Genomic DNA, 12,988 nt, shown 5'->3' on the forward strand with positions numbered 1-12,988 from the left:
CCTGCCAATGCAGGGGACACGGGTTCGAGCCCTGGTCCAGGAAGATCCCACATGCCACGGAGCAACTAAGCCCGTGGGCCAGAACTACTGAGCCTGGACTCTAGAGCCCGCGAGCCACAACTACTGAAGCCTGCATGCCTAGAGCTTGCGCTCTGCAACAAGAGAAGCCACCGCAATGAGGAGCCCGCGCACCGCAATGATGAGTAGCCCCCACTGGCCACAACTAGAGAAAGCCTGCGCGCAGCAATGAAGACCCAATGCAGCCAAAAAAAAAAAAAAGATATATGTCTGCCATGGAGAATGGCTTGGAAGGGTCTATGAGTGGAAGCAGGGAACATGCTTAGAAAGTTGTGGCAACAACAATAAACAACAACTTAGTGGCCTACACAATAAAGGTTCTTTACTCATCATCCCTGTTGTCCATTGTGTGTCAGCTGTAGTTCTGCCTCATAGTGGCCCCTCTGGGATGCGAGATGGTGGGAGATGATGGTACTTTGGTCCTTGGTGGCAGCAGTGAAGACGGACAGAAGTGATGGATTAGGATAGGATTCGACAGTAGAGTATGCAGAACTTCTCAGAGAATATTTCATTGATCTCATAATAAAATTGCCCTAAGACTGGCTTCATTCAATTGTTCAACTGATATTATTTATTGAGTGTGTACTATGTGCCAGGCACGTTTGCAGGTGTTGGGGATACAGCAGAGAATAATATACAACTCTGCTCCCTCCCTATTCTCATGGAGCTCACATTCGAATGGGGGGCAGCAGCTGTGACAGTGATTAGGAAGTAGATGGGAGGCACTACAGTAGTCATTATGGCTGAACATCGATACCTGGTTCTTTCTCTCCTGGGCACATAGTAGGACTGCTCTTTCCTGCCCCACTGAACCCATGCATGGAGAATTAACATGATAGGGCCGATGAAATATGAGTGGAAGTGACATGTGGCAGTTTGGAGTGGAAGCTTTAAAAGTCACTTGCCACACACTCTTTCCCGTTGCCACAAAAACTGTCCCAGAAGGTGCCCACTGGCTGTGTCCTGGAGTGAGGATGTTATGGGCGGAAGCTACAATGGATCCTCTATGAACAAGTGCTATGATGAGTGAAGTCTCTGTTGTTTTAATCCACTGAGTTTTGTTGCTGTTGTTGTTACCACAGCAAAACCTAGCACACCCTGTTCTCTCTCACTGTTCACCCTCTGAGGGACATTATATCCAAACACGATCCTGGCTCATATTTTAGAAAAGTAAGCCCAGTAAGTCAAACATAAGACCAAGAGTCTGCAGACATGTGTCACGGAGAAGACGACAACCCACCCTGTGTGCATTTAATTTTGCCCAGCAGACTGCAGTCCCCGAGGGATCCTGAGCACAGCATACAAGAGGCCCCCCACAAACGCTGAAGGAGCGCCGGGATGACACATCATTTCCAAAGAGGTGGGTTGGCTGGAATTCCCCCACAAAAAAGAGGGAATGCTTCTGTGGGTGCCACAGCCTGTGTTTCTGCCAACATGGACATGGGGGAAAATCATCAAAATTTAAAGGTAGTCTTTGCTCAAGAACTGGAATGGCTTTAGCAAGACACAAATGGTCAGAAGAGGCCAGTATTGCAGATAATTTTCCAGCTGTTCTGCTCCATGGCACTTGAAAATTCCTAGTAAACAGCCCACCCCCTGCAGAGCACCTGGACAGGTAGAGACCAGAGAATTTCTTGCCTCAGGGCTGTCCCCTGGTGCAATGGCTCTGCATCTTTTGCTCTGTGTCCTGAGGGGCCTCCGGATCCCAAGTACCTCCTGAAGACACTAGGGAAGCCAGTAAGGAAGCTGAAATAAACTGCAGTCTCCCATGGACCTAAGATACCTTCTGAAGCAAGATGTTCTAGAAACCTGGCTTGGCTGGCAGAGCTGTCTGTCCATACCTGGGGTCCACAATGCTGCTGCAGCTGGGGCCCTTGCCAGAAGGAGGTTGTCTGCAGGCATCTTTAAAACGTCTCTTCGGCATATCATTCCAATTAAATCTCATCTAGCATTTTCATTTTAATAACTTAATCTGGAACTTACACCTTGCCTCCTCTCCCAAAGGGGCTGAGGCAGCACAAAATAAAAGCCCCAACACAACAGGACAATTAAAAATAAAGACAAACGATCAGAAGGCGAGATAATCCTCCCCGAACCTGAGAAAAGATGGTTATTGTGGCTGAGTGTTGAATTTGGCTCCAACTTTCTGGCAGCCAAGGTTAAAAAGAAAACAGAGTGGCGTATTCAGTTATGATTGCTTGATTGAAGGAAGGAAGGAGATACAAGTTCATGCGGGTGGTGGTGGGGAAGCACAGCTCATTTCCTGGCACTAAAGTCTGTGAGGATCTATCCTGTGGATCTTTATCTCAGGGGCATTAAGTCACAAACTGAACAATAGCCTTTTATGGAAGATGCTGAATCATTCTTCAATTGGCAGCTTTAGCCCCGTAATTGGGCCCTTGATAAAAGGTGAGGGTGTAATATTAAATTAAACTGCAGCTTGGCAAAGCCATTTCTTGGAGAAGCCGGCTTAATGGGCCCAGACAGATGGGTTGAATTCGGACATATGGAGGCATGGGGAGAGAGTTCTAGGTGGAGGGAACAATTTATTCAATAAATATTTACCGAGCACTTACTGTGAGCCAGACCCTGCCAGTGGGTGCTGGGGACACACGGATGTCCTTGGTCTCTGAGGAGGTCACAGACTAGGAGGGGCCAGGTGCACAGACAAATAATTACCACTGTTGTGACCAGATGAGGGGGCCAACAAGGGTGAGGCGGGGGCCTAGACAAAGGCATCCAAGGAAGCCCACTGTTCCAAATGCTCCTGGAGAAGACGCTTCTGACTGCCTCTTGAAGGTCAAGTAGGAATTTTTTACATGAAGACAGGGTATTGGGGTGGGAAGGAGGGTGTTCTGGGTAGAGGAGGACAGCAAATGTAGAGGCAGGGAGAGCGTGTGACGTTTTGGAGACGTGCCATTAATAAGGGGAGCTGAACAAAGGGAGCGAGGGAGGCCGAGAGATGAGGCAGGGGAGGCAAATGAGGCCAGGTCACTGGGTCATCGAGGTCCCCTTGAACTGCTAAGGAGTGAGGGCTTCATCCTCTAGCTGATGGCAAGGATTTTTCTTTTTTTTTTACATTTTTATTGGAGTATAATTGCTTTACAATGGTGTGCTAGTCTGCTCCATAACAAAGTGAATCAGCTATACATATACATATGTTCCCATATCTCCTCCCTCTTGCATCTCCCTCCCTCTCCCCCTCCCTATCCCACCCCTCTAGGTGGTCACAAAGCACCGAGCTGATCTCCCTGTGCTATGTGGCTGCTTCCCACTAGCTATCTACCTTATGTTTGGTAGTGTATATATGTTCATGCCTCTCTCTCGCTTTGTCACAGCTTACCCTTCCCCCTCCCCATATACTCAAGTCCATTCTCTAGTAGGTCTGTGTCTTTATTCCTGTCTTACCCCCAGGTTCTTCATGACATTTTTTTGATGGCGAGGATTTTAAACAGCAGAATGGCATGGTCAGAACATCCGATGGTGTAGTCCTCTCCTGGGAGGAGTTAGTCAGGCTCACTGGGGTGGCTCTCAGCTAATGAACCCACCCGAAGTCCTTGCAGAGTCCCACTACCCTGCCTGGGGCGAGATCTGCATCCGGGTGGGGCCTGAGGATGGCCATCCAGAACCCCATGGATGACTATGGATGAGAGACCTGTCCTACTGTTCAGGGCTGGTGGCGATGACGCATCACTTGGAATGTGACCTTGGCATCAAAGCCTTGGGCCACCAGGCTGCCCATGTGCAGGGTTCACCTTGACCCTTAGCATGCCCCTCACCCTGGACATTCTGTTGTCTCTTTTTTCAAAATAAATAGTGTGAGATGGAGCTTGGACAAGCTTTATGAAGATACCAGACATTCTGAAAGTGTCTGCTTTAGGATTGGATTTTTTTCAGAGCAGCTGTAGAGGAAGGCAGAAGATAAGAGTTAAAATTATTTAAAACTCTATGTATTTGCCTCTTCCAATATCCATTTCCATAGAAACATAACTGAAATAAGATGCCAGTTTCAGAGCCAAGGGCGGTCCATGACTTCCAGATACCCCATTTGCTTCGAAAAGCACGGTCAAAGCATAGAATATGGAGGAAAGGCTGAAATCCTCCTCTGTCCCACACTGCCCTTTACTTGGTCACTGCCCTAATGGCCAGAAAGGCACAGAACCCAGAACACAGGTGGTTCTTGAGGCGGGCTGTCAGGCAGCTGGTGTGGACAGCCTGCTGCCATTTCTGTAAGTGAACGTCACACACGTACGGAGCTCCCGTGGGTGACCGACTTGCACGTGGTTCTGTCTCTGCTGCCGCCTGTCTGGGAAGTGGATGGGGGGAGGCTCAGGGAGCAGAGGCGGCCTCAGGATGCTGCCTCAGTGGCTGCCTGGGGCTCTGTGGGGGTTCGACATTGGTGCCCTTTAGTGCTGTCCGCCATCTCCTCTCCATTTCAAAACCATTTCAGAATGGTCAAGTGGAGGCGTAGGTGGTGGCCTGGTAGAGAAGAAAGGCTTGGGAAAAAGCAAAGAATCCTTCCACCTAGATTCACAGGCTGTCTTCACACCATCAGTATGCACTGCTTTCACTTCAGGGGAAATTATCTCAAATTATTTTCCTTAAAAGCAAAAAAAACCCCACCAAAAACAATAACCCACATGGGTGTGTGTGTATATGCACACACATACACAGTGTCAATTCTTGGTTTTCATCTTACTTGATCTAAAAGTAGCGTTTGACACGCTTCATCAAAACTTCCTCCTTGAGACATTTTCTTCATCTGGTTTCCTAGACACCAGACTCATCTGATTTTCTTTCTGTCTCTATGGTTTCTCCTTCTAGGTCTCCTCTGCTGTTTCCCTTCTACTGCCTGGGTCTCCAAACATGGGAATAATTGAGGGTCTGTCCTTGGTTCCTTCTTGTCTACATTTAAATGCCCCCCAGTGCTCTCACCCAAGGCTTTGTGTCATCTATATGCTGACTGCATCCAACTTTCCATCTCCAGCCCACACCTCTCCCTGAACCCCACACCCGTATGTCCAATACCTATTCACCATCGCCACTAGTATTGTAGGTATACAAAAAAGGAGTTTTTCCCTTTTCCCAAGAATATAAATTGTATTTTAAAAACCTTTTTAACATACTTGGCAGATTTATCCACCCCTGCTACCTGTGAAACGCAGAAACAGCCAATCTTCCCCTCAGACTCTGTAAAGCAGAGGAAGCAAGGTGCAACGCAGGAGTACTGAGGACGGGGCCAAGTCATTGGGTGGAGGGTGAGGGAGCCTGTCAGTCCTTGCCTTGGTCTGGAGCGTTCATCTCTGGAGACCCCTCCTTCCTTCTTCAAATTCCTCCCCGTGCAGGAACAGCTTTCTCTCCCTTGCTCCTATCTGTGGGCAGCCCTCTCTCCTGGCTACCCACTTTGTTACTGACCACTACATCAGAGTCCCCTGCCCTGGCTTCTCCTCTTGTTCCCATCACTGCTTAGTTATTCCTCGGGCTCCAGTCAGGACATCTTCACTCTGACTGTAACCACTCTCTGGGAGACCACACTCATCCCCACAGCTCCCATCCTCAATGTATTAACTGCCCCTCCCCCAAATCTCTATCTACTGGACAAACTGCTCCCTTGTGCTCTAGGACCCTGAATCCAATCTTCTTTCTGCCCAGAAATGAACCCCTCACATGCCCTCCAAAACCCACTCCTCATTCTGCACCTGACCTCGGTGATGAGGTTCGCCATCCACCACCTACTCAGAAATCCGGGCATTGCCCTTGCTGCCTCCCTGCCCTCCTTCCCCCTTAGAGTCAATTAATCACCAAGCCTTGTCACGTCTGCTTCCTTATTATCTCTCCAATCCACCCACTTCTCTCTGTTCCCACTGCAACTGCCCTGCTTTAGGTCGCCATCGGCTCCTGCCTGGATTACTGCAGAAACCATCTCTGAGCCGCTGCTGGGCCTTCAGCCTCACCCCTTCATCTGTTCTCACCCTGCCGCCAGGTCAAATCTGATCATGTCACTCCCTGATTAAATGTCTTTCATTTTGAATTTTAAACTACTGCTTAGCACACAAGGTCCCTAATGACCCGGGCTCTGCCTGTGTCATCATTTGTCCTTCTTGTCACCTCCCCAAAGGCACCCTCAGCTTTGGACAGCAGAACCACTTTGTATATCTTTTTAAACCATTTAGGAAAAAAAATGATATACTAACATCACGTCTAATGTTGAGAAGCTAGGTGCTTTCCCTCTGAGATCAGAAACTAGGCAAGGTTGTTCTCTCTCACCACTCCTATTCAACATTGTACTGGGAGTGCTAGCTAATACAAAAATAAGACAAGAAAGGAAATAAAATGCATATGGATTGGGAAGGAAAAAACAAAACTGTCCTTTTGTCAATGACATGACTGTCTATGTAGAAAGTCCCAAAGAATCAACAAAAACCCTCCTGGAACTAGCAAGCAATTATAACAAGGTTGTAGGATTCAAAAGACTTTTGTAAAAACAAACACAAAAACAAAAGCACAACACCATTTATATTAGCACCAAAAACAAAATAAAATACTTAGGTGTAAATCTAACAAAATATATATAAAATCTATATGAGGAAATCTACAAAGCTCTGATGAAAGAAATCAAAGTAGACTGAATCACACAACAATGTAAAGCAATTATACTCCAATAAATATGTTTAAAAAAATAACAAAAACAAAGTAGATTGAATCAAAGTAGATTCCATGTTCATGAATAGAAAGACACAATATTGTTGAGATGTCAATTTTCTCCGACTTGATCTACAGAATCAATGCAATCCTAATCAAAATCCCAGCAAGTTACTTTGTGGATATTAACAAACTGATTCTAAAGTTTATATGGAGACTTTTTATAAAAGACCCAGAATAGCCAACACTATACTGAAGAATAAAAGTCAGAGAACTGATATTATTCAACTTATTTGACTTCAAGGCTTACCATAAAACTATGAATCAAGACAGTGTGGGATTAGTGAAAGAACAGACAAATAGGTCAGTGAAACAGAATCAAAGTCCGGAAATAGACCCACACTAATACAGTCAACTCATCTATGACAAAGACACAAACGCAATCCAGTGGGGAAAGGACAGTATTTTCAACAAATGGTGCTGGAACAACTAGACATTTACATGCATAAAAGTGAATCTAGACAGTGACCTTGCACCTTTTACAAAAATTAACTCAAACTTGATCACAGACCTAAATGTAAAACACAAAGCTATAAAACTTCTGGAAGATAACAGGAGAAAATCTAGGTGACCATGGGTTTGCCAATGAGTTTTCAGATCACACCACCAAAAACATGGTCCATGAAATAAAAAATTGTTAACTTGGACTACATTAAAGTAAAAAATTTCTGCTCTGCTAAAGACAATGTTAAGGGAATGAAAAGACAAGATACAGACTCAGAGAAATTATTTTCAAAATATATATATGATAAAGTTCTTGTATCCAAAATATACCAAGAGGGAATTCCCTGGCGGTCCAGTGGTTAGGACTTGGTGCTCTCACTGCTGCGGCCCTGGGTTCAATCCCTGGTTGGGGAACTAAGATCCCACAAGCTGTGTGGTACGGCCAAAAACAACAACCACAAACAAACAAAATAGACAAAGAATTCTTAAAACTCAACAATAAGAAGACAATCTAATGAAAAAGTGGGCAAAAGATCTGAACATATACCTCACCAAAGAAGAAATACGTGTGGCAAATACTATATGAAAGGATGTTCCACATCATATGTCATTAGGAAATTGTACATTAAAACAACGTGGTACTACCACACACTTATTAGAATGGCTAAAATCCAAAATACCGACAACACCAAATGATGACGAGGATGGAGCAACAGACACTCCCATTCATTGCTGATGGGAATGCAAAATGGTACAGCCAGTTTGCAAGACAGTTTGGCAAAACTAAACATACTCGTAGAATATGATCCAGCAATCCTGATTCTAGGTATTTACCCAAATTAGCTGAAAACTTATGTCCACATAAAACCCTACACAAAAATGCTTATAGCAGCTTTATTAATAATTACCCAAACTTGGAAGCAACCAAGATGTCCTTCAGTGGGCAAATAAACTGTGGTGCATCCATACAATAGAATATTATTCATTGATAAGAAGAAATGAGCTATCAAGTCATGAAAAGACATGGAAGAATCTTAAATGCATATTGTTAAGTCAAAGAAGCCAGTCTAAAAAGGCTGCATGGTGTAAGATTCCAACTATATGACATTCCGGAAAAGGCAAAGCTATGTAGACAGTAAAAGGTCAGTGGTTGCCAGGGGTTGGTAAGCATAGAGGATATTTCAGACAGTGAACCTGTTCTGTATGACACTGTAATGGTAGATACATAATTTTATGCATTGGGCAAAATCTATAGAATGTACAACACAAAGAGTGAATTCTATGTAAACTATGGATTCTAGCGAATAACAATGTGTCAGTATTGGTTCATCAATTGTAACAAACATACCACATAATGCAAGATGTTAATAATGGGGGAAACTATGGGGTATGGGGTGGGACATATATGGGAACTCTCTATGCTTTCTATTAAATTTTTCTGTAAACCTAAAACTGGTCTAAGAAATAAAGTCTATTAATTAAGCATAAAAACTCCTTTAAAATGATCAACATCATGTATTTAGAACAGTATCTAGCACATGACAAGTGCTATATAAATATTTATTATGTACAAATGAATAAATGTGGAGCCGGGATGCCTCCAGTCGGACTCCAGAATCAGAGTTTCATTCCCTGGACACTTGCACTGAGAGAATCTCTTCCACGAGTTATTCTGGAACTCTTCTGTTATTCTCAAACCCTTCATCTTGTTTATTTACTTCCAGCTGCTATCAGAATCTGTGCAATCTAAAGTGACTGTGCTTATTTGCATGTTTACCGTCTGCCCCCCACTAGCTGGTGGGCCCCATGAGCTCAAGGTGTCACGCTGTTGTGCTCACCTCTGTCTCCCCAGCGAGGTGAGGTCTCCCAGCATGCGGCGGTGCTGGGCTGGGTGGTGCGGCAGAGTGATCTATGTGGCCCAGGAGGGGTGGGTGGGGCAGAAATGCACTCAGCAGGGGTGAACAGCATGTTAAGTGTCCTGACAGGGGATGCCTAGATGCTGGGGACCGGAGTGGGGCAAAGCAGGCGCTTAAATCTGGTGGAGCTCAGGAACACATTGGCTAATACAGGGGCCTGGAACTGAAGTTCATTTACTTGTCAGAGAAGGTTCTGGAAGGGGGGACAGCATGGGCAAAGGCTTGAAAGTGCAACACAGAGCAAGGCCTGTGACTGGCATCCTGAGGTGTTTAGAGTGTCCAGAACGACCAAAGGCATCCGAGGTAGGTGTGGTCTGAGGGGAGGAGAGAACAGACCACAGAGATCTTTGATCACCTATCCCCCAAGCATAAACGTTCTCTCTCACTGGGGGTTCTGGAGCAAACAGCCCCTTGAGGAGAACTTATGACCCCTTAGTCCCTGGGCACACTGTTCAACCATGATGCTGAGTCTCACAGAGGAGGGTCTGAGGGGAATCAACTGATAGTTTAGCGATGTTCGGCGGAAAAATGACAATAAACCGACAGGGCTGTGGGTCGACAAATCGAAGGTTCTGCTACCATGGCAACAGAATGACAGGGCAACCCTAAAATTAGAGGAGAAACGAGGATCAGGCCAGGAAAGGTTTAGAGAGAAATCTCCACAGATACTTGGAGGGAAACACAGAGACAAGGTGTGGGGAACTCGAGCCAGGGATGTGGCTCTCCTCCAGCCACCCCCCTTCAAAAGTCTAGATGCTGCGGGCAGGACCCCCTTCCTTCCCAGGCTCAGTTTCCTCATCTACACAGAGAAGCACTTCCGTGGCACCCAGCTGCTCCTCAGTTTGAAAACCATTCCCTGAAAGGTCTGGAATGGGCTTGCGTTGTATGTGCGGAGCCATGGAGAGCAGCAGTACTTACTACAGAGAGCAAGGAAGAAAGGTAATGTGGGGGGTAGCAAACTGTTCCTCATACTTATGGTCTGCACAAGGTCTACCTCCTGTAAACGGTCCAGGGGGACAGGCTTCCTGGATTTATTTCCAGAGTCGCCGACTCTAGCCCTGCAGCCTCTCCCACCACAGCCAGATCCCAGGGGATCCTGTGCACGCTCCACCCCGAACTTAACCTTGAGCGGAGGTGACAGTGCCCTGCCTCGCCGGCTGCCACTGGGCTCGGCATCAACCTAGCGGGGTCTGCTCTCTGCCCATCTGCCCCAGCTCCAGGTCCTCCCGTGGGCTCCGCCTGACTCGCCTTTTCTCCTTCCCTGATATCCTGGGCGCTCAGTCGCCCGTTACCTATTTTTAGGCTTCGTTTGCAAAATGTGAAAACACTTCTTTGCCCAACCCACTTCACAGACCAGTGACCGAGTGTCTGTGGATACACCTGAAAACTATGAAGTGCTGCTGTGTATTGAAAGGCAGGGTGGGGGAGTGGGGGAGATGATAGTTGGTGGTGTTGCCACTAACCGCTAGGTGACCTTGGGTGCCTTATATAATCTCTCTGGGTTTCTGTTTCCTCATCATTAACATGGAGTTCAGGATAGCACCTATTCCACAGAGTTATTGTGAGGATTCAGTGAATTAACACACACATCTAGCTACCAGCATCACCACTGTTATTACTGTTATTAGCGTTATTGCTTGTGATTATCATCACCCCAGGCTCTCCCTAGCCAGGGGGCCCGGTTAGCCAGTAACAGCCCTTCCTCCTGTTGATAGCCTGTCTGGATTTCCAGATCCTGGTGGTGGGTGGCGAATTCCCCTGGGATGGAGCTGGGGGCAGGTCTGCTCCTTCGCCAACTGTGCAGATGAGTGATGACCAGATGTCACCTCCCCTCTAGCCACAGCCCGTCTGTGCGAGTGACTTCAGCTGAGCTCCTGCCCCCTTGGCCCATGAGCACAGCCAGCGCAGGTCTGTCCTCTGCCAGGTCTGATTGTGCCTGTCTGGAGTCCCGCTTCCTCCCCGGATGGACACGTAAGGCAGTGAGATGGAGGCGCACAGCCTTAAATCCTTCCCCTAAATCTGTGCTGTCAGGAAATAGCGTTCTCTGCCACTGCTCCAACTGCATAACTTCTTACCGGGCTGAGCGAACCCTCTGCCTGTCTCCAGACAAACGAGGCCCGGCATCTTATTTGCTAGAAAACCCTTCTTGTCCAGAAGGATAAAAACCTCTGTCTTCAATGCATAAAATGACTGTTTCCAGTTTAGTTTTATTGATAAAATTCACACTAAATCCCACAAAAAGATTTCCCTAATAGTGCAGTGAGAGAACTGGAGGAAACTCCAGTTTTCTCAATAGAATCTGCTACACTGTAGGGAAGTCATACTGTACAGCCACCGCCGTTCAGCTGGCTCTTTCCGACAAAGGCATGTTTAACACTTCTAGGAGGAAGTCGACAAAACTACAACTTCCCTAATCTTGAACTTCTCTAACTGGAGCATCCTCGGAAGACCAGTGTGAGTTAAGAGCAAGGCCCAACGCAAGACTACTAAAATAAATATTTAACGGTACTTTTATGTAAGGTTCTTCTTTTTGGCAACACATCACTTTGAAGATCCTCTAGTAACTGGAGGAGCTATCAGAGTGTTTATTCCCTACTAGCACTCCTTAGGGAACTCACTTTAAAGGAGAGATTAAAAATGCAATGTAATTTCTAGGCTGATGGATCATATAAATGGGGGCTTCTACAATGTGTAGAGAATATACTGGTTTAAACGACCCAACATTTCCCCTCAATTCTGCATATATTAATACACCTAGACAAATTCTTTCACCATTTTTTTCCAGGAGTGAAGACCTTATATTTGGCCCTCCTGAAATAATATATGTCTCAAATGGAAGGAAACGGAAATAATGAGACGTTCCTGATAGGGAACGTGGACCCACGTGGACCTGTGATGATTTCCCTGTAACCACCTCGATTTCTTCTCAAGAAGCGTACCTGGGGCAGTAAAGGAGATGTGCTGCTTTGCCATCCCCAGGGGGCGCCTGGGAGCAGCACAGGCCTCCGTCCTGCTGGTGCCAGGTGCTTACCTCCATGCTGTACCTCTCCACCGTCCTTCTCAGGGGGTCCACAGCCTGCCAGCAAATCAGGATGCACAGGTCAATCAGCAGCATGCCCCCAACGATCACGAGCAGTTTCTGGTCCTTGATGATCTGCAGAGAGGGCAGGGGCAGAAGGGACGTGAGAGAGCTTCCCAAACAGCAGCCGAGGGGCCAGGTCAGGTGGGTGACTGAATGGCGTCACCCCCAGTTTGAAAATTTCCTCAGACTCCCCATCGCCCTCAGGATAAATCCAGCCAAGCTCCTTTGCTTGGCATTCAAGGCCTTTCATGAGCTTGGCTTGTCCATGCCCCAAACACACACATATACTTAGTTAAATCTGAGGACTCCCAGGTTCTGGCCCTGCTGTAATTTTCACCCCAGGCCTTTGTGGGTGCTGGCTCTTTTGTCTGGAACACTCTTCTTTCTATGTGGCAAATAATCCTTAGAGACCCAGATTCATTTCGCCTCCTCCACGAAGCCTCCCTAACTCCCACAGCAGAACTAACTACTCCCATAGCACTCTGTTCCCATACTTAATCATACTTAATAAGTTCAATACTTATACATATGAATAGTAATAGTCATAACTACAAGAAAGAGAATAAATACAAATGCTAACATTTAGTGAACACTTACACTGTGCCTACCTCTAGGTTGACTGTTTTACATACAGCATCTCATACAAAGGCAAATACTATTATTATTCCCAATTTTCAGATGAAGAAACTGAGGCTAGTGCTGGGGGCCAAGTAACTTGCTCAGTGGAATATAGATACTAAGAGGTGAAGCCTAGATTCGAACCAAG

General features: G+C 46.3%; 1 protein-coding gene across 1 annotated transcript in view; it reads right to left on the bottom strand.

Moving 5' to 3' along the window:
- GABBR2 (gamma-aminobutyric acid type B receptor subunit 2) overlaps positions 1-12,988 on the bottom strand; it is a 365,224-nt gene that overhangs the window by 41,596 nt on the left and 310,640 nt on the right. Inside the window, exon 13 of the mRNA XM_065878972.1 lies at positions 12,172-12,294. Coding sequence (XP_065735044.1) covers positions 12,172-12,294 — 123 coding nt within the window. The remainder of the gene's footprint in view (positions 1-12,171; positions 12,295-12,988) is intronic.

This window comes from Phocoena phocoena, chromosome 6 (genome assembly GCF_963924675.1).
Source record: "Phocoena phocoena chromosome 6, mPhoPho1.1, whole genome shotgun sequence".
NCBI classification, from domain to species: Eukaryota; Metazoa; Chordata; class Mammalia; order Artiodactyla; family Phocoenidae; genus Phocoena; species Phocoena phocoena.